The sequence below is a fragment of the Homalodisca vitripennis genome, chromosome 5 (assembly GCF_021130785.1).
Source record: "Homalodisca vitripennis isolate AUS2020 chromosome 5, UT_GWSS_2.1, whole genome shotgun sequence".
NCBI classification, from domain to species: domain Eukaryota; kingdom Metazoa; phylum Arthropoda; class Insecta; order Hemiptera; family Cicadellidae; genus Homalodisca; species Homalodisca vitripennis.
The window spans coordinates 88,008,039-88,029,954 of NC_060211.1; the positions used below are offsets into that span (position 1 = coordinate 88,008,039).

General features: G+C 31.5%; 1 protein-coding gene across 2 annotated transcripts; it reads right to left on the bottom strand.

Annotated features, from left to right (window-relative positions):
• Window positions 1–31: 31 nt before the first annotated feature.
• Window positions 32–18,901, bottom strand: LOC124362490. 2 transcript variants are annotated; one of them, XM_046817041.1, is made up of 6 exons: window positions 18,674–18,901; window positions 13,879–14,998; window positions 11,101–11,473; window positions 6,768–6,965; window positions 5,115–5,475; window positions 32–2,312 (listed from the first exon to the last, which is right to left on the bottom strand). In XM_046817041.1, exons 2-6 carry the CDS (start codon window positions 14,865–14,867, stop codon window positions 2,020–2,022), a joined length of 2,214 nt encoding a protein of 737 aa, XP_046672997.1. In that variant the 5' UTR covers window positions 14,868–14,998; window positions 18,674–18,901; the 3' UTR covers window positions 32–2,019. The 2 variants fall into 2 exon arrangements, with proteins under 2 accessions (XP_046672997.1, XP_046672998.1); XM_046817042.1 differs by lacking the exon at window positions 18,674–18,901 and adding an exon at window positions 18,541–18,603.
• Window positions 18,902–21,916: the final 3,015 nt, after the last annotated feature.

A 21,916-nucleotide genomic window follows, 5' to 3' on the forward strand; every position in this document is an offset into this window, starting at 1 on the left:
GGATAGGAAAGATCATTATCAAACACATAACTGTACAGAATTATGTTTTAATACAAAATCGAATATATACAAAGTATACAGATTTCTTATTATACAATTATGAACACATTTATACACAACTTGTTCTCATCTTTATTACATTTAGTACAGTGGCTAAGATTTAGTAAATGTAGGATCATGTAAACTTTTAATTATGTAACGGTACATTTTTTACCCACAACTGATTTATATCTTAAACTGTAATTTAAAAAACAATCCGTCTGCAATATTTACTAAATTTTAAAATAATAAGACATGTCTAAAATCTTTTCATACCCAAATAAAAAAAGATTTAAGCTAAAATATTGTTTTATTATTTTAAGACTATGTATACTGAACTGAAGGAATATTTTATATTGTGTATGAAAAGATGAATATTTTAAATTAATAATATTAATCTAAATAATTTATGCATATTACTTAGATGAATTAATATTCATCTAAATAATAATTTGAGATGAATATCATATATAGGTCTAAATTTACTCTCATCTGAAACATAAACTTGTTTGTTTAAATAGTATAAAAAGTAATATATATATATATATATATATATATATTTATTCATATGTATATAATAATTTGTATACAGCAGCAACAAACAACTGATACCTCCCATCTGACATATTTGTGTACCTCCCGGCTTGTGCATGTGTATCTTTAAAGTAGCCGTGCTTGCTTAAGCGTTGTCGGATTTCATTGAAAATAGTACCATTAGAATTGATATGTTGAAAAATAGTTCATATCTTGTAAAATTTGTATTACTTATGTAAAACGATTGATGCCTATCAAAAGACAAAATGTTTGCTACTCCCGACTTGAGCAAGCGTACCTATAAAGTAGTCGTACTCGATTATTTCTTGACGGATTTCGTTGGAATAAGTACCGTTAGAATTGTAATTAAATTGTTCAAATAGTTGCTGCCTGGTACATTTTTATAACTATGCTGGATTTTTTGTTATTTGACTTTCAAAATTTGTTTAAAGACACCATGTTGTTAATATTAAAGAAAATAACTCTGTTTTTTTTTTAACTTTTCTCTTAACTTTTGTATTTATGTGCCAAATTTAGTATCTTTAGCTTCCTAGTTTTTAAGATATTTTTATAAAAAATACATATTGGTGGCTAGTGGGTAAAGAAGACATTTCTTGACCTATATTTATAAGATCCAACAAGTGTAGGATCACGGCTGTCGCGTGTTTTTATGCTGAGTGCCGTCGTGACTGCTAAATTGATTTTCTTACCGAAGTGACATTTTCGGGTCCGGTTGCAGTATGAGATGGCCAGGAGATTTTCTTTTTAACGCAAAAATTGTTTCTCTAAATTTTCGAGTCCACGTGTAAATCGCTTTTTTATCACTGTGTAGCTATCGGTGAACCACCATTTTTAATAAACTCATCGACGACGAAAGCATGATAGATACCTGACCAAGCCATAGCTGGCACTGACAATAGCACGTACACAGCAGATGAAAAACACTACCCCCACCACTCTACACCATTCCCGCTCAAAGCAGCGCAGCTTTAAAATCGGGGAGTTCTTTCTGCCGCACCCTTTTATATATATAAACTCTTAGCTGCATATATTTATACGTCCACAAAAATGTAAATATATTACTTCTAAAATACGTGGCTACTTTTTTGCAAGCTATTTTTGTTGTTATAATTTATTTTTTCTCAAGAAAGAACATATTTTTTTAATTTTATACACAGTCTAAAAGCATAGTTAATGTAAATAAAAAATAACACTTTATACATTAGTTATTATTAATATTTTTTATAAACTTTACAAGGAGAACCTACAAAACAGGAGTGAATTTCACAAAATATGATGGACATCCAAATATAATATAAGTGAGCATATAAAAGCGGCCATTTTTGTTGTAGCAGTCTTTGTACCATACGACATTGAAACGTTTGGCGGTCAAGCGTGGTCTGTAGCACTAGCAATTTACTGACTTTTCATTATCAGTTTGAAAGTTTAGCTATCAATAATTTTGATTTTCCACCCTTCTGTGTGTATATAGTTAGATTTATCATACAAAGAGGTCGGATATAAGGGGTGAAGAAAAATGTCCAGCATTTCCTCACAGTATATGATGGACATCTCAAGAAATTTCTTCACATTGTAATTGCCTGTCTGTAGCCTCTTCATATTCTGGCGAATCCGCACATTGAATCTTCTTCCTCGATTCTTCTTTAACACAGGTGGTTTGCCATTCAGATATCTGTCAAATTCTGCACTGGTCATTTTGGCAACGCACTGAAAGGATTCTGAAACAAAAGGATTAAAATAAAAGTTAGGATTACTTTTAAGTTAATCTTAAAAGTTTTAAAATCACACCTTAAATTTTAAATTTATAACTAACAACTGCCATGTAAAAATGGCTCTTAATATTAATTGATTAATACCAAACTGATGTTATATGTACATTAATATATGGAGACAGAAGACATATTGTTGATTGGTATTCTCCCATTTTCTTAAAAATTGTTGGCACCCAATGTAGAGACTGGATTTCATCCTTGAAATGTAGTATTCTATTTTTGTGACAAATAATGATGGCAAATGTCAAAAATTCTGTTATTCTGTCAAGCCTATAAGAGTTTCATAACAATTTATTAGCATAAAACATATATAGCAAAAGTAATATACTCGTATTACATTATATGTTTAAATAAAAAATTCTAACAGAGAAATGAGATATTTAGATTCTGAAAAGACATTTTGTAAAGTGCATAGGAAAAATAGAAATAATGTTTTTATCCTATTAAACCAAATGTAAAAGAGTTTTAAAAATTATGTTCTGATACACATATGTAAAACACTTCTAAATTTAAAGAAAAGTCCAGTGTAAAATGAAAATACATGTTAAACGTTAGGTAAATCACATACACACGCACACACACTGAACCATGGATGTAAGAATAAAGACGAATCATTTTATCTCATATGAATTCACTACATTTAAATCAAGTATGAGAGCAGACATATGGTAGTTATGTCGTGATAATGGTTGATAGTAGTAAATTCTTTATTGAACATATTCTTAGAGAACAGTACAATCATCACATTTTATTTTGTTACATCAGGTTAGAAAGTTCTGTTTAAAAATTCATTTATCGTGTAAAATGGATGGTCTTGAAGCCAGAGTTTTAGTTTGTGTCCAAACTGCAGCCGGTCTCTCTGTAATTTATTGATTGATCATATAGCTACCAGAATTTTTAATAGTCAGGATTTACAGCAATTGACCCTTGCATTGACGAAATTCAGTAACTTTGAAAACTTCCATATGGAGTTATAGTTTTAATGTGACATATTTGTGTATGTCTTTATTTGTATAACTACAAACAAACACAAAGTTTCTGCAGTTCAAAGCAGTTGAATATTATTTTAATTGTAGATTTGGTATCAAACTTTTTTTATTAATGTTATTTAAACCAAACAAAGAAAAAATGTGATTGAATGCTGTAATGGTATCTTATGCAACTAAATGTTATTTATCTGTAATATTGTTTTACTAACTTTTAAATCGTTATCGGTCAGCAGTGATGATGATACGGCCGTTTCAAAAGCAACCATTTTGTACGTTGTTGCACAACCCTATGCATGCTCTGAGTCAGTTCAGGCTGTTTATTGTTTAGTGCGGTTTTGATGTGATAAAACAGTAATATATCACTTTATTTTATTATGACATGTAAATCTAAGAGTGAAATCATATTGTTCAATATACAGTGTAAAAAATTCCAACACAGGTCTGATAATTCCCGAACGATTACATGTAAAGCAATAAAACTTGGTACATCATTACTTCACCTATAAATTTACTTTTCAAAGTAACTACCATTTTTTTAATGTCAGAGGGATAGCCTGCAAAGAGTCAGAAGGAATTCTTGAATGAGAGTATAGATAAAGTAGTACATAAAATTAAAGGTCTTTAGTACTAGACTACAATGCCGCAAAGCCGACCTCAAAAGGTTTTCTTTAAAAAATTATGCTGGTTTAAAGTTTGAAACATTTATAATGTAGGTCCTGTTCTTGATGGTTTAATATTCTTGTCTTAGCTCAAGTTGTGAAAGTCAAACTTAGTAAATAAATACTGGACTTAAAATATAGTTTTTAAGGTACTTAGTGACACTTCAAATCCAATGAAAGATGGTCTACAAGGAATACTGTGGTATGTTTTAGAGAAAACAATGAAATTCTAAATCATGGACAATTTGGCTTCAGGAAAAATATCCACAATGGAAATTGTAAATAACCTCTTGAGTAATGTTTTGATGGCTTGGAAAGGTGAAAACAAGTGCTCAAGAACCTCAACGTGCCTACAGCTTTTGTCTGTGTTTTTCATAAAACACTGATGCACAAATTCCAAAAATGTGGAATCTGGGATTGCCTAACATGTGGCTTGTTTCTTATCTTAAGGAGCTACATGAGTGTAACCAATGAGTGTAAATTTTCAAATATCACTTTGAACATATTCAAAATGACCCATGGCGACCCTCTTATACTTCTATTCTCTAGTCTGTTATATCTAGTTTACACCTAGCACACTGATCAGCATTGAAAACTGATTCACTACGCTGATAAAAAAATCACCAAAAGAGGTGGAAATTAAATTTTTTTAAGTACTTAACTTCAGTACTTTGGTAAATCAATTTGAAAACAAATCGGTTGAAACCACTAACCACTCACAACAAACTCGGCACAATGACTCAGTGGCAATTGCGGCTGGCGCACTGGCCTGTACAGTTGCATAAAAAAAATGTTAGATAGTCTTTGAACTTTCTGATACCACCTAGTAATGCCAAAACGATAGTTTTGCAGTCATTACTTCAATGACAATGGTGTAAAAAGTTTGATTTACACAACCTCGATATGTTTCTTAATATTGGTGCCAAATATGTAGAAAACTAGTAGTAATATGTAAAAATAAAATTGCTAAAAAATGTATTGTTTAATTTTAATTTAAACGGTAATCAATTGGAAAAACTCGCCTGGTATTATTAGGCTCTGTAGGGTTTAACTTGGTATTTGACAGGTTTTTTTATTTGGAATTCCAAAACAATACTTACGTGTTAAATTCCACACATTTCCCTTTGGCTTCATATACGCTAACAAGGCAAGTTGGGTGATTTCGACAAAATTAAGGGCGCATGTATGTTTTCCATAAGTTGTGAAGTTATTGGTTTTCACAATATTGAACCAAAACGCAGCAACATAGTCCATTACTCTGAAGAACTCCTTTGGTAACTTGTTCTCTCGAGCGAAATCCTTCACCACTTGAAACCCCTCAAACATGGTGATAGAGGATGGCGTGTCCTTTAGTGGAGGCAAGTACGGAACCACCATGAGGAGTTTGACAGCAGTCATGAGGTTTGTGTCTTGCTTACATCTCTCTGTCAGGTTATTTATTATTATTTCTTTCCAAATGCTCTGCAAAATTATTTAATACAAAATTATTTACTTTTATACATAAAAATAAATTATTCATTTCAAAGACAAATTTGCTTATATTAAACTACATGTTTTTTGTAATGTCATTGCTTATAAAGTACAAACTAGAACACTGTTTCGAGGATTCAAATCTATCTCCTTCTTCAGATGGAAAGAAATATACAAAAGCATAAGGCTAAGCATATACAAAAATAAAAACTAATTAATATATGTCAATGAACTTACTAGAGTCAGTCTCTCATCTTTCAATATGTGGAGTGTGTGTTGTTCAGTGACCCTATTTTGTGTAATGGTTGGTACTTATTCTAATTCACTGGACCATTTGGTATACGCTTGAGTTTTTTGACATAATTTTTCTGTTGTAAATTTTGACTTGGGTTATTTTATCACTATTGACACATTTTTAATTGTTGTATGTGCTTAACCTTATATCTTACATTTTTGCAACAAGAAGAAGAGGATATTCCAATGCTCTAAATGTTGAATTCTAATTGTGTAACAATGGGGAATTTCTGAAAACCTGTCATCCTTTCAAATCATCCATCATCAATAATAGACTTCAAATAAGGAACTTTGTTTAGATATACCATGCAGTACAATATTTTGAATCTCCACTGACAAATGCTTGTTTTATAAACATAAAACTTTGCACATCAACATTCAAATCAAAAAAGTACTTTGTTAAATCTCTTCATCACCTCGAGGTGACTAAGTTCCACCTTAGGAGGAGTTTATTAAAAATCTTTAATGTAAGCATATGCTAAGTTGCATACAGTTTTGAAATCCCCAAAGAAAAAGAAAATAATGGAAAAAATACATTGAAATTTGAACATTATCTTTGACTGAAAAGATAATTTGGTAAAATTGAGAAATAAAAAAAAACTGTTTAATTAGTCCTTATTGATTGATATTCAATGGTAGTATACAAAAAAATAAATAAAAGAATAAGCATCTAACGTTTTCTTTTACATATTCACTGTGAGTACAATCTGTAATGATTCAAAGATTTTAGAGAAAACATAAATTTTAGTCTTATATGTACTAAACAATTTATTCTATGTACAGAATTTATCCATGAAGTCACTATTAACTGGCTTAAAAACATGTATTAATTCAATTGTTACTTATTGTAAAAAATCTACAAAACAGTTTCTTTGTGTGTTGCACTATAAATTAGAACCACACATAAGAACTTATCACACACTTTCCACCTATGACAGAATGTTAATAAAAATATTAAATGATAAAAATAAATATAGCAAAACACTTACATAACAGTAAAAGTACCACGATCCATATAGCTCAATATCTGGGAAGACAGCAAGTATGGCTTTACATAACATTGGATCATCATTGAGCAGAATAGACTTGAAAGGCCAGTCCAATGCATGTTGCTGGAACTCTATCAGGATTCTTTTGTAAAGTTCTGTGGACGAACAGGAAGTGATAGCGTACCACAATGGATATGTCTGGAATATATACAAACCATAGCGTTACTGAATTGATGTGCAGCAATTTTTGTTTTTAGTATACTCCATTTAAAAAATAATATTAGAGGTTTATAGTAACTCACATTGTAGTAATTCAAATCTAATCATTAAACTAATGAACACTAAAAAAACTAATGCTCTAAAACGTGTTATGATCCTCATATTGAAAATTACAAATGTTTTAAATATTTATAATATAATTATAAATTATTAATTATATTTATATATAATAAATAGATTGTGATTTAGGATTTTACTGGTAGTTTACAAAAACAACAGAACATATTCTATAGATATGTAGCATACTTCTATATCATAAATGGATAAAATGATAATGTTCTAATATAACTCAAAATCAACATATAAAATAATCTATAATTTACAATCAAACTCACTTGTGCTTTAATGTTCTTTACATTATACCAGTAATAGTATTGTATTATAATTTTTTATAATACTGCTAAAATTATTTTAGTATGTCTCTCTATCCATTTTTTATGACTAAATGGCTTAGGTAAATTTCCTTTCTATGTGCAACCGATTAGGTAATTTGGTATTACTTCATTTTAAGAATTATAATGGTAATAAAGAAAAAACAGGGATAAAATTCAATATTCACGAGTCTTAAGGTTTATATTAAATAATTAAATTTGCACAATATTTTTTCTTAAATTAAGATTCATTTGTTTAATTAATTATTTAGTATTTTTCACTACACTACACATTTAATAAAAGAAAGCTGATTTTTATTACATGATTATTAAAAGTAAAGTATGCCGCATCAACTCCAATAGTCATCTCCCGCAGTAGACTAGACCTATCAAATTACCCTTGCACCCCAGAATCTCGACATTTGCGGTTAGTGAGGTTCCGCTCCTGGACATCCGTAGAGTGGCCCAGATTTAAGTGAAACATCAGTTTTAGCTGTGCCCAGTGATAGATCCAATTGGAAGGTATAAACTAACCAGAAATGATCTCTGCTGGGTATGTCTTGGAGGCTTAAGCCGAGAGTTTTGTATTGGCTTTATGTTTAATTCAATTGAAATTAACTTTATTCACGATTTACACAATGTACACATTCAGTATAAATACAGAATAGTGTTACTATTACATTACAATATGTCTATTTAGTAACTACATTAAATCATTAAATAAAGAAGTTTACCTCAAAATATTATTTAAATGACAACACTGACTTTATAGTTTGGCTACTATTTATAATATGTTTTATTAACAACTAAATTGTAAGATGAACTAAGTTATCTCAAAACATTCTTTTAAATGAGTATCCTGATTTTTAGATTAAAAATGATTTGAACTTTTTTTTAAATATGAAAATTTGTGATATTTTTAGAAACTCTTTTGGAATAAATAACAAGAATTTAGATCCTGCAGTTGTGGGCTTTTTATTAAAACGTTTTAAGTTATGTTTAGGAATTGATGGATAATTTCTATGGTGAGTGTTATAATCATGATTTGCTCCTAATTTAGGTATACCATCTTCATTTTATTTCACAACCATGATAATTTGAAAAATATATAGACCATATACGGTAAGAATTCTTAATTTTGAAAAAATGCTGTTTGAGAGATTTACTGCGTTCCAAATTTAACATTATTCTGATTGCTATTTTTGTTGGTAAAGGATTCGGTCTAGATTTTCTTTTGTTAGAGGTCCATACATGCTTATACCATAAGACATATGTGAATTGATTAATACTAAATAAATAGTTTTTAAGGTTTCAATATTTCATACCCTTGACATTTGTGTAGAGCGTAAAGACCAGATGACATTTTATTTACTAGATGGTCTACATGTTTATCCCAACTTAGTGTTGGTCCAGTATTAGTCCCAGAAATTTTTAGTTTTCTACTTCATTCAGTTTTGAATTTTCTAGATAAGTATTTGGCTTTAATTTTGATCTAGTTTGTTTTGTACAGAATGAAATAAAATTTGATTTATTTGGATTTAGTAGTAAATTTTTAGTGTCTGAAAATTCTTTTAACTTAATTTTCTCTAGACTGTTACCTGAAATTGTGATGTTGGTATCGTCAGTGTAGTGACACTGTATCACACCCTGCAACTCCTTTAAATTGCAAAAAAATAGAAGAGGACCAAGTGTGTCTCTGTGTTCAGACCTGCATTAATGTTTGGGGCTCTTGTCTGGTGGCAAAAAAAAAAAAAACGGATGCCAAGTTGGCGGGCGCTGGTCTGAGTGGCATCCTAAGAATGGTTTGTCTTTCTATCACTGGGGCTTTTCCAAGTGCGCCAGGTGCAGCTCTAATCTGTTGCCTCAACCTCGCTCCCCTGGATACTGTCTTCAGCAGGTGGGACTTTGGTCAGCCTTGAGCTGCTGCAGTGGGCACTGCAGAATTAGCATCTTGATTCAGGGGAACGCTCTGCACATGATCACTGATCAGATACCACAAAAATTTCACTTTCACAAACCCTTTAGGATTGTTATACCTTCTAAGAAGGATTGATCAGAGGGAAGAAACATCTGTTACCAGCGGAGCTTGAATGGTTTACACATGGTTCTAAAACAAAAAACGGCGCAGGCACTGGAATTGTGGGGGTAAAAGACCATGGGAGCTGATGGTCCCTATGGGTCCTTATGCTACATTTTTTCAGGTGGAGTCGCAGCCATTATGAAATGTGCTTGTGAGAATTTTCGTCTGCGATATAAAAGTAAGAGGATTAGCATTTTCACAGATAGCCAGACAGTACTAAGGGCGTTGGACTCTTGTGTGTTTAACTCAAAACTTGTTTGGGATTGCTATCAAGTTATTTCTTCCCTTGCCAGAATCAACAATGTGCTGTTTGTTGGGTTTCTGGTCATGAGGGGATCCCTGGAAATGAAAGAGCTCATACCCTGGCCAACCGGAGCTCAGCGTAAATTATGACAGGTCCTCAACCGTTCTGCGGTATTCCAAGGTGTGAATCCTTTGGGCTTGTCTCAAAATGGGTTCATGCTGAACATGAGTGAAGGTAGATGTTGCATCCGGGCATGAGAATGAGCAAAATGACTCTACAGTCGCCTTACTCTAGGGTGGCGTCTGACCTTATCTCACTTTGTAAATCAGTGTTTTCTCTAGTTATGAGTCTTATTACGGGACATGGTCACCTGTGGAAGCATCTTCACAGAGTTGATATCCTTCAGGAGGATCTACTCTGTAGAATCTGTGACGAGCAGGAGAAAACTGTTGAACACCTGCTCTTTGATTGTCCTGCAACAGCAAAGGGCAATCCATCTTTGGTAGTTTGGGCAAGGGTGGTGAATTTTCCCAGGAGGGCTTGATCGGTTGTTTTTGACGGTTTGTAGAACTGCTGAAACCATAGAATGGTCGGCCTCATGAACGTGTTAATAAAATTAAATACATATATTTTTACATTTTAAAAGTAAAATTTAGGAAGAAAAGTAAAATGTTTGAAGATTGGCCAGGACTTTGACATTGGTTAGTTACCACTTGAAGAGTTAACTGTACAGTTCTCATTTATAATAATAATGCAGGGTGATTCACGAAGATAATCAGAAACTGTGACAGCTCATTCTACATGTAAAAATAACGAAAAAAGTTTATATAATTGGGTGAAATAGCAAAGTTATTGTTGCTCAAAGATGAAAAAATGTGTTTTTCATTAATTTTTTGCATTTGACACTGGTTTTCTTAAAAAGCTACTCAACTTACGATTCTGAGACTGGTTTTATTCAATTTCTCAAAAGAAAAATAAGAAACGTATGAATTTGCCCCTTAATCTACCTTACCAGAATTTCAGGAAGATCTTGCTTTACATGGTGAGCTGAAATCCAGGTGAAATCTTTCGCTAGCTGTAACTCGCTAACGAAGCATTTCCGGACTCATGTTTATATAAACTTTTTTTCATTATTTTTACATGTAACTTTCACAGTTTCTGCATATCTTCATAAATCATCTTTTATATCTTATTTTAATTTCAAAACATAAAACTCTCAGTCCACAGAAGCAGATGTGTCCAGAGCTGCTATCCCAGGGATGATGCATGAAAAATATCGGTCTTGGAGTAAATATATGTTGCAATAGCAGCTAAGGGCACCATCGCCAAAGTGTTAAAATAATAAAACTAATTCTTCACCTGATTGTTAAAGAGCAAACTGATTGTCATCACATGATTCACTCCAATTGTAGAATCAGGAATCACTCTAAAAGTTGTGTCTATTGCCAAATGGCTCAGATCCTCCAGAGGAATCCCATCGAATCTTGAAATGAGATGGCTGTCCCCAAACATGGCTGCCAGCGTTTGACCAGATGCACCTTTTAACACACCTTGGAAAAACTGTGTAGGAGGATCATTTAGTGTCAGCCCATAGTGATATCTTCCCAGCTTTGTCTTTAGGCAGTCTCCATACTGGTTTATATTTGTTGGGATCGGGAGGTCAGGAAATCTTTCGTTAATTCTTGGAATTTTTGAAAATGCTGTTTTTGTACTCTTTGTTGTTCCTGCAAACCTGAAATATTTTAAAAGTTTTTCAAATATACAAAACATGTTAGTTAAATATGTATCCATAATTTTCTTCCTTTTCTTTTATGTGTAAGAATATTTGTTATCTACTCGTACATGGTACACTATTTTAAATGGATTGTAAAATCAACATTTTCAAAGAAGTTGAGATATAACATTGTCTTATTTTTAATATAACTAATTGTTTGCCTTTATCTATTTATATTTCAAGTTCCACATTACAACTGGAACCTGGATTTTTGTTCTTTTTGTTGTTTTTAATTATATAATCCCAGTTGGTGTGTCAATAACTATAAATGCAGTTTTGCCTTATTTTTAATGGTTTCAAGTTGGTAAAGAAAGATTTTTGGTCATTATTTTCTGCAATCCCTTGTCACTTATGAAAATGTTTAAAAGGGTATAACACAAATTTATCTGTTTTATTAAAGTATTGGGTATATACATATATCCAGAGGGGTTTTGGGGATTGCAACAAAAATTGAATTTACATTTTAACTTGGGTTAACCTGGATGTATGCTAGTAGTCAAACCATGTATCATTGTTTTGTTTAGTTTTTACATATTAACTATAACAGTTGACATATAATGAAACATGACTTGTGCTTAATAATTTTTCAGTCCATCTGCGACCCATAGTACACAAATATAATACAGTCACTGTCGCTTTCACACTTCCTGTACTTAAGGTGGAAGACGAGTAATTGCCTTACCAGTTATTTCTTTGAAAGGCTAATTTCTAAATTTTACGGATGATTAACCCTTTGAGTGCCAGTGCCGCAGCGTCTACATAGTAGATGTTGTGAAATGTGCATAAATTGCCGGCATCTACCCAGTAGACGATTTTTATTTAATTAATATCACATATAATTCATTTTTGTTTTGACAAATAACTTATTTCAAGGCAATCTACAAGTTTCGAACTATCAATTGTGATTGATTTTTATTGTTCACCGCCCCCTTGTAGTTATTTGTCATCAGAAAAAAACAGATGACGCAATAGTTGGTCAGCTGCTACTTGTTGCCATTAACTACACAGTTTCGTTCATTGTGTGTTTACATTGTGCTGGTTTCGTGTGTTTATGCTGAAAACTGTTGTTATTACTATTCTGCAATTGTGTTCAGTAAAACTTACAATGCATTTACAAACTTCTTTTTCCGTGTTTAGTGACATATATTTTATTGTTGGATTGGTGATGAACTAAAACGCAAGTTCCAATCAAACTATTGATTTTAGGTGAAGTAAGGTTATAGAAGTAAGGTTATATTGTAGGCCTGTGTATATTTTTATATACTTTTTATATAATTAGTATTTTACAGTCGTCTTACTTCATTGAGTGAAATAGGGTAGTTATAATATTGTTTCTAAACTTTTGACAAACTTGAACAAAAATTGCTTTTTGTTGTATTTTGTATATATTGCAGTATCTGGTTAAATATTACTGTAACACACCACATTATGCATGATTTTTGTTCAGTTTTTCATGCTCTTTCATATGGTATAGCTAAAAAAAATTAAAAAAAATATTGTATAAATAAAATTTTAGTTCAAACTTGAAATTTATTTTTTTTCATTTTTTAGTTTTTTGTTATAACCTATATTCTTTTTGTGTAAATAAAAATAAAATTATAATATTATATGGAAAAAATACCTTGTTTTATAACACACAAACCAAAAAAAATTATTCAAATCGGTTGAATAGTTTTTTTAATATAGTTTTTTCCCCACACGCTTGCAAAACAGAAGGCAATGCTCCGGCAATTTATGCGTATGTCTTGGGAAATATGCTGTGGCACTCAAAGGGTTAAATATTTTTAAATTTATTTAATTTTGAAAAGGGAAAAAAGTGATTTCAATTTATAATTTTAAAGTATAAAGATAAAAAAAGGATACCATTAGGTGTTTTGAAAAAGATTTCTACAATTTACAGAGAATTAAAAGCAAAATAAAGTGTAAAAACAGTTCTTTAGCATTTTGGTATACTTTACAGACAGTTAACCTTAATTTTTACAGCCCCCAACAGAAGAGAAATTATGCAAGCTTACTGAGTGATGATGCTCAGTCAAATCCCACAGATGTATGTTAAAATGTCAAATGACTATTCTTATTTCTTTAAACTACAACTTTCCCATTGCCATTACCTTTCAGAACAATTTAACAGTTTTTTAGTCATGAATTATTTTAAAATATCTCAATCCTGTATGCATTTTGATAAAACATCTCATTTTTATCTTCAGCAGTTTCTATTTGTGTCTGGTTATAAAATTGCCTAAATTTCCCAAATAGCCAGCAAGTTTTTATTGTGTTTTTTTTTTTTAATTTTATTAAGTTATTAGGTTTTTTTAGATTCTTATTTTTATACTTTTCTAATGTTTTATATTATTAATACTTACTTTCTTGTAGATGAGCACTGTGGAGTGGAAACTGATTTTTGTATGCTATTTAAAGATGTTTTGGGACCAATTTTCAACGTCAAAGAGGATTGAGCATCAGAACGATGTTTCAATATTCCATCAGGTCTAGTAGCTTTGGGAGTATTTACCAATATAACAGTTGGTTTAGCAATGGTTAGCTTGGATGGATTTTCACAGCTAACTTTCTTATCTTCATTGATTTCTTCATCAGAACCTTGCTTACCTAAACTTGCAAGTCTGGAATCATGTACATTGCTATTTGCTTCTTCATGAAGGACATTACTATCATTATCATCATAATACTCTAAATCTGAAAGAAATGTATTATCTTCACCATTTCCATCATCTAGTGGTTCATCATACAAATACTCAGGCGTTGTGTACTCGTCTTCTCCACTTTCTGTAAGAGAGTTGTTATCTGTAAAAAGATCATTTAGTTCTTCATCTTCATTATCACTGAGATCATACACATCAATGTGGTCTGTGACTGCTTTAATATCATAATTTTCTATTTCTTTCTGTGAAAGTTCAGGTTCAGCATCATTAATTTTTTTATTTGGGTGAATATCAGACACATTGTCAGATTTTCTTTTTACAACAATTTTGCTTGTCTGAGGTTTATTTTCATATAATGTTCTCTGTGCCGTTTGTACTACCATAGCTTCCTTTGTGAGCTCCGGAGATATTGATATAGATTTAGCTATTTTTATAGGAAGATCTTTTAATTTAATTTCATCACCAGAAGTAGAAACCTCTTGTAAATTTTGGTTGATTAATTTCCCTGGTGAAGAAACAATTTGTGTGATTTGGCTGGATTTTATTGGAACTAATCTACCATCTTCCAAAGCTATGTACATATTTCCTGGCACTGGTTCAGTTATAACTTTACTTGTGCTGTTTAATATATTAAAATTAGAAGTTTTGTAATCTTCTTTCTTTTCTCGGATGGCTATTTTTGGTTTTGGCATGATTTTATCCTTAGTTAACTTTGTTTTTGTAGCTATATTGATAATACAAATTTTAATCTTAATTTGTTTTAATTGAATGGTTTACAATTTTCTTTTCTTTCTTTTCTATTATATAGGTTCAGCAGAGTTACCTAAAAATGTCACTTTAAATAAACACCATTAAATAATACATTTCTCAAACATTTATATTTTACCTAGTATTTTTAAGAAGAACAAATTTATTCTACTTTAACATAAGGACCAGAGAGACTCAAAGTAATTAGGATTGGTGTATCATTTGGGATTATCAGAACACAGCTCAAGTCTACATATTCATAATAGAATAGTAAACTTAAACTCTTTATTATTAAGGGTGATGGTAGTATAAACCACAACTTTAAGCCAGAAAACCTCTACAAAATTAATCTCTTACTTCAACAACACATTGAACAAGTTGAAACCATTGAAGAAGCCTACAACATATTTGTATGACATTGAAATTACATTTAGATCCAGCCCTCCCTAGAAAGCTAAAAACCAATTAAAGACTTGACTCTTGTGGCTAAGGAAAACATTCTAAGACTAAAACACCAGTACAAAACAACAGGGGAACCCAACATCAAACAAGATGCAGCAGATGAAAAAAAAATCCTGATCAAAGCTTGAAACTATTGCGGTTACAGGCCTTCGGTGACTACATAAAAAGAGCTGACAACAAGCCACATGCCATGTGGAAACTAGTTAACAATGTCCGTAAAAAAACCAGTTGCTATGCAGAAGACATTAAACTAGACATACATGGGCAATGATCACAAAATCCTGAAAAAGTTGCTGCTCATTTCAATTTATTTTTAGTCAATGTGGTAGAAACAAGACTAAAAATATTCCAGTGGATGAGAGGAAAAATTTTGAATCTGTTGAACCACAAGAAACAGCCTTAGTGGATAAATTATCCACTATCCAATAATTATGTAATAATTATTGTGGTTGTCTCAGAAACTAAGTTGCTAATATAATATATGCACAATTGCACAGCCTTCATAAATCAGTAGATATATAATCAATGTCCTGGTCTCAAATATTCTGTTATAAACCACTCTTTGTAGTATATCTCTTAAATAAGTATATTGCCAGGAATATAACAACTTAATCAATTTTCCAGATCTTCATGATTTTAAAAAATCTTCTGGAATTTAACCCCTCAATACTTAAACTAAGTGGCAAACAATATTGAGTCACTGCTCACAGGCGCACAAAAGGTGTGTTTGTTTTTATAAAAGTAATTGATATAACTGAAGACATCACAAAGATGATAGGTAAGCTATGAGGAATTGTTGTGGATTAGCAAAATCAAGGGGACATGAGGATCTATAATCATGGCTTGTAGATGCATATATCATTCCCCATGAATGTAATGTTTGGAATCGTATTTCTCAAAATGTGTGATTATGTGTAAGAAGTAGACATTGCTAATACAAAATTCCAGACAACAATGCACAAATAAATGGACCCTATAGCCCATATTTTCTTATTCTTTACAAAAAGTACAGTATTTTGGAGTTTTATATATTATCCACTTGTTTTATATATATACTTGTGATGCTTACGTAATAATTTACACAAATAAGAATTTCTAATTAATACTTTAAAATCATAGTAATCAATTTAAATCCTTGTAGTTCTGAGATCTACTAATAATATTTAATGTCTGTAATGATAAAAATAATTATTTATAAGCTATCGTCTAAAAGACAAATTTATTGTTGATTTTATTTTTGCTGATAAGTTGGTCTATAGTAATTTTATAACTCAAATATCTTTGAAATTGCTAATAAATGCGTCTCACAGAGCAAACGTCAGCTATGAGCTGATAACACTCAGCGCAGCAGGCCCACCTGGTTGCGAACACATAATAGCCAGGCCCAATGGAGCACAATAAATCAGTGTGGCCTAGTCACTCATGCTAGATAATTGATTCTGTATCATATTGTCGTTGATGTGTTGGTAAGTTTTGTGATCAGTTATGTTTGTGCTTTTGCTGTAGACCTCAACCCATATTTTTAAAAATATATTGTTTTAAATATATGTAGCGTATATAATTATGTTGTGCACATATATGAAAACAAATATTAATAGATTTTACTAATGAGTTAGTGTTAATGAGGGTAAGTGAAAACAGCTCCCAGTGACCACACCACTCAGTACGGACACCACAGGATCATTGTACTATGCGCTAGGCCAACCAGTGAGATGCAACTTGAGACAGCACTAATGGCCGTAAATATCAAATAATGATCAATTGGAAAATTATTCCTGCCCTTCAATGTCACAATGATTTTTTTCTTTAGAATAAAACCCTGTATTGGCCAAACCTATTTATCCCAGATAAACAAATGTTTACAACAGTCTGTGAAACATGCAAAATGGTAATGGGAGTTTAGAAGATACATTGCAATAAATCACTGGATATATTTTGAAAGAAATTGCTGGGATCAAGAGGGTTAAAAAAACTTAAAAGTTGCTGTAATATAAATCAATACACCACAATAATCTAATCAATTAACCAAATTATCGATTAGAAATACATAAACTATCGGATACAAAAACATTGTAGTTAAAAGAAATGTTTGTAGCGTCACCTGTGATTAAACCTTAAGTTTCACAAGGCATCATCCCAAAAATTAAATAGCCATTAGAAAAATGTTGTTTTTACTTAACTACTAATCATATTTATAGTTATTCATAACTATTATTCCCAGCTTCTGTAATGAATTAAGTTAAATAAAAACATTGTTTAAAATTAATTCAAATAAAGTACAATGGCAATGAGGTACAAGGTTCAGACACACTTCAAAATAGAAAATATTAAGTTTTAACTTACACTGCTATGTTGCATTAATTAAATTAGATTAGACAGTGTTTACTTTCTTAATCATTAAATTATAGTTTTTCAGATATAAAAACTTAGCTGAATGATATTATAATTTGAAATATCTGTAATGTAATTTGGGTTTTTCATTGTTCAGTAGTTAAATCAGAATTATCAATGATTCAATTGTCATGGTGGCCACTTATTATATTGCAGCCCTTAAATATTTAAAGGTGGCTACAAAATTAAAACCAAATATACAAATTTTCAATAAAAATATGGTTGTGCATGGGCCTATTATTTGAAACTATGTATTTCAGATGACATTAGGGTTAAGTACCAAACAATAAAAGTGGTTGCCTCTGAATTAATTGTAGGGTTGTTTCACAGTTCAGGCATACCTTATTCTAGAATAATTCAAACAATAAAACTGTGAAATGGTGGATACATTTCGAAATCAAGCTAATAAAAACGCCATGTTACAGAGTTAGGATTGTAAAATACTTGTAGACAAGTTATATTATCAAAAACCAACATTATAAAATAAGGCCTATATATGAAAATATTAACTTATTTATTATCTCCAGCCATTGCATTGATAACAACTAAAGTGTACCAAAAATAAAACAGTATAATACTGTAATTTTGCATTCCAGTTCATATTTTGTTGGTCGAAAACGCTAATTAAAATTAAATTAAGCCAGTTTGCAACTTCAATGAAGAACTACAATGCCTGTACATAGGCTAGCATTTGTATATATATTATGTTAACAATAAATAATAAATAAGTGTACACTTTTAAAATCGAATTAAAAAAATTTTTACTCTGTTTCAACACCAACGGTCGAGTTTAATAAGTGTTTAAGTGATAAAAGACATCTTCCCAAATGATCTAATGATATACGAGTAGTATCACATAATGTGTTTTGAATAGAATTTCATTAGGTATAATACATACCTTCCTACTGTTACGCGATTGACTCTAGCCATGTAGTATACCTCCCGATATAGTGCCATCCATATCTGAGGCAAAATTTAAATTTACAAAAGCTACTGATACGTCTTGTTCAGCAGAACTTATATTTTTATTCGATTCGAATCTGCACAAGCTTTGACGTCTTTTAACTCACAACCACTAAGCGATAAATGCACAACGCCATACATTCAACATTCATTGGACTTGTAGTGAAATACGGACTAGAAAATTTATAACCAATGAAGCAAGCGTCGCCAATCTACCAACAAGAAAGCAGAACACCACTGAGTGAACAAATAATTTTTACGGTTAACTTGACTTATAATCTGTATCGTGTTGTACTTACATTATTATTTACATTAATACTGAATTTATATGTACTACTCTTTTACAAATACAAATTTAGAACATTCTGTTTTGTTGGATTTTATGAACAATTTTAAAATAAATAATAGTTTTTTGTTTCTGACGGGAACATATTTTTACTGTTCTCTATCTGTATAAACAACCCTTCAATTTAAATTTTAAGTATTGCAATAATTCTCAATGTCTTAATAATTCATGATCTGACACTGAAATTTGGTCAGACACAGTTCTGATACTATTTCGAAAGTTATTTATGTTCATCCTCAGCAGGGGTGCCGTAGCACGCACTTATGGCCAGAGCTTCGTTCGATCCTCTGCATCTTTTTACATGTTAGTCGGTATTATCTTGAAGGACGAAGTTCGTTCGTCACCAAAACTAGGGGGCAGGATATGTACAAGCAAAGATAATGGAATGGTTAAGACATTGAAGGTTTTAACCTGAAACCGCCATTCTTCCCCCTATATGCGCAATCGATCTCCCAGTACATATTTTAATCATATTCAGTAAAATAAATTTCAATCTACAGTGAAAAATAAGTTTTTATAAAAAAAACGAGTTTTTTAACCCGTCACTCACTCCATTTTCCATGACCGGAAAATAAAATATAAATCTTGGCTCCGGCCTGGATCATTAAATCTTCAGAAAATTTTTATTATAAACGCATAGAAGGGTTTCATCCGATTACCATAAGTGAGTTAACCGTACCTGGTCGGGGACAACGTAAACTCCGGGCCGGCAGGCTGTGTTCTCCACCACCACCATTACTACGTCACGAAAGGTGGCTGGCTTGTCGCGACAACCATATACTCCAAATACGTACCATTAGTTGGTGGGATGAAAAATCTTCTATCTTATCCATTCTTAGGTTGAGTATGTTGGGTGAAGAATGAGCTCATTGACGCTTTGAAGACCTTGAAAATACCGGTGAACTCGCCGAAAAATGACACTACGAGTTTCCTTGCTCATAAAATATCAAACTAAGCACAGCTACTGCAGACAAAAGACAACCGCACATATGCCCTTCGTAACCGGGCAACCAATCGACACACACTACCAAGCTCACCACACACTAACTGAGTGAGTAAATAAACAACCAGTAGGTTTTTTATCTAAATTAACGATAAAACCTGAATTGCTGGTGTATTAGAAGGATTTACAACAAGAGATATGTTGAAGCAATTGTATAATACCTACATTAAAACTAAAAATTGTACAGAATGACGGAAAGCTTTAACAAACTAATCGAAACCGTCAGAAGCTCTTCCAATTTTCGTATATGAAACAAATAAAATGCATCACAAAAACCGCATTAGCATAGGCTATAATGAATTATTGGTTGCAATATATTCAGCAATATTTCTGTAACATACGTATAGCATAGTTTATTAATTGACTGCTATGATGCTTGCTTAAATAATAATATTATATTTCTTGAAATAAAACAACTCACTCCACAACGTTAAAAAATAAAGGTAGAGAGTATTGTAAGTAATATGTACTCGAATGTAAGGAAAGAGTTAGTATAACTAAATATTGGACTTTAGTCAACTCAGCATTATTTTGTTGTTCAAGTTGTCAGTCAAAGATCGATCGTTGTTATTTGTTCTAGTGTATTCTCACTCTATATTGGAGACTATGTACTCTGCTAATTTCAAGTAAAAATTAAAATTATTATTGGACCGAAAAACGATTTTACCAACAAGAAGGGGGAAATATTATTTTAACTCATATATTCTGAACTAAGTTAAAGTGGTCGATAGCATAAAATTACCATTCAAGTTATAGAAATCTTCATACAAAATTATTCCTGATAAAAGAAAATGGCTTTACATTCTGGAATGAAATTGGAACGAATGTAAAAATGGGATATTTAGAACTCTGGTAATTAGTCATATGAAAATAGTTCAAAGGTGCTGACAAAAATATATAAGGAAGTACAGTATAAAATGTCTGCCGAAGTTTGTGCTTTGGGCATAATGCATTTAATCGGCATTAATACTGTCATATGACATTGTATATTATTTTAGTACTGTAAAGTCTTTACAAGTAATGTAGTGGTTCTATTGGATGGGAGGTTCTTCGAAAGTATTTACCAACGACATTAACAAAAGAATGATACACGATGGCCGGCTTATGTATATGCTGTTAAGTTGTCAATATAAAAACATATTGTGGAAACTTTGAATTGCCTGATATAATATATAGCATTGCACTCTGAAACGAAGCCAAGTCTCTGATTTTGAAAACTATTCATATTATTGATACGAGTAGGCAAAGTATGTACAATATTTCATATAAAGGACATTGTAACGAATGTTAAACTTTCACAAACTGCTCGATGGCTCAAGTTGAACATTACCTAGGAGCCTCTTTTGATGGATCAATAACTTACCGTTCTTGCTATCAACGTAGTCTCTTCCAGTATTAGAAAAGAGAAAAAGTATAGATTTGTATTAATGATTAAGAATCTGGAATCTCTGGTTTAATAAAGTTAAATCTTGCCATTTTGCAGGCTGTGATTATAATGTAGTGTGAGATAAAAACGCAGTTCAGTTTTAAATCCAAAATGTGAACTATGTTTATTTGAATTTTATCTCATGAGCAATTAATTACGTTAGATAAGAAAACTTTAAGAGGCACAACCTTGGAGTTTATATGTATACGACTTGGGCAAACATAAACAAGCTATATTGAAATTATTGAGAGTTCTCGATATTGTGTATATCCCAGTTTTCTTTATTTCCCAGCGAACCAGCATAATTTATACAGTATTGTTTGGCGGTCAGATGATTCAGATCACCTCACAATTTCCTCCTGCATAAAAACCACCGACCACAACTGATGGGGTTGTGGTCTAT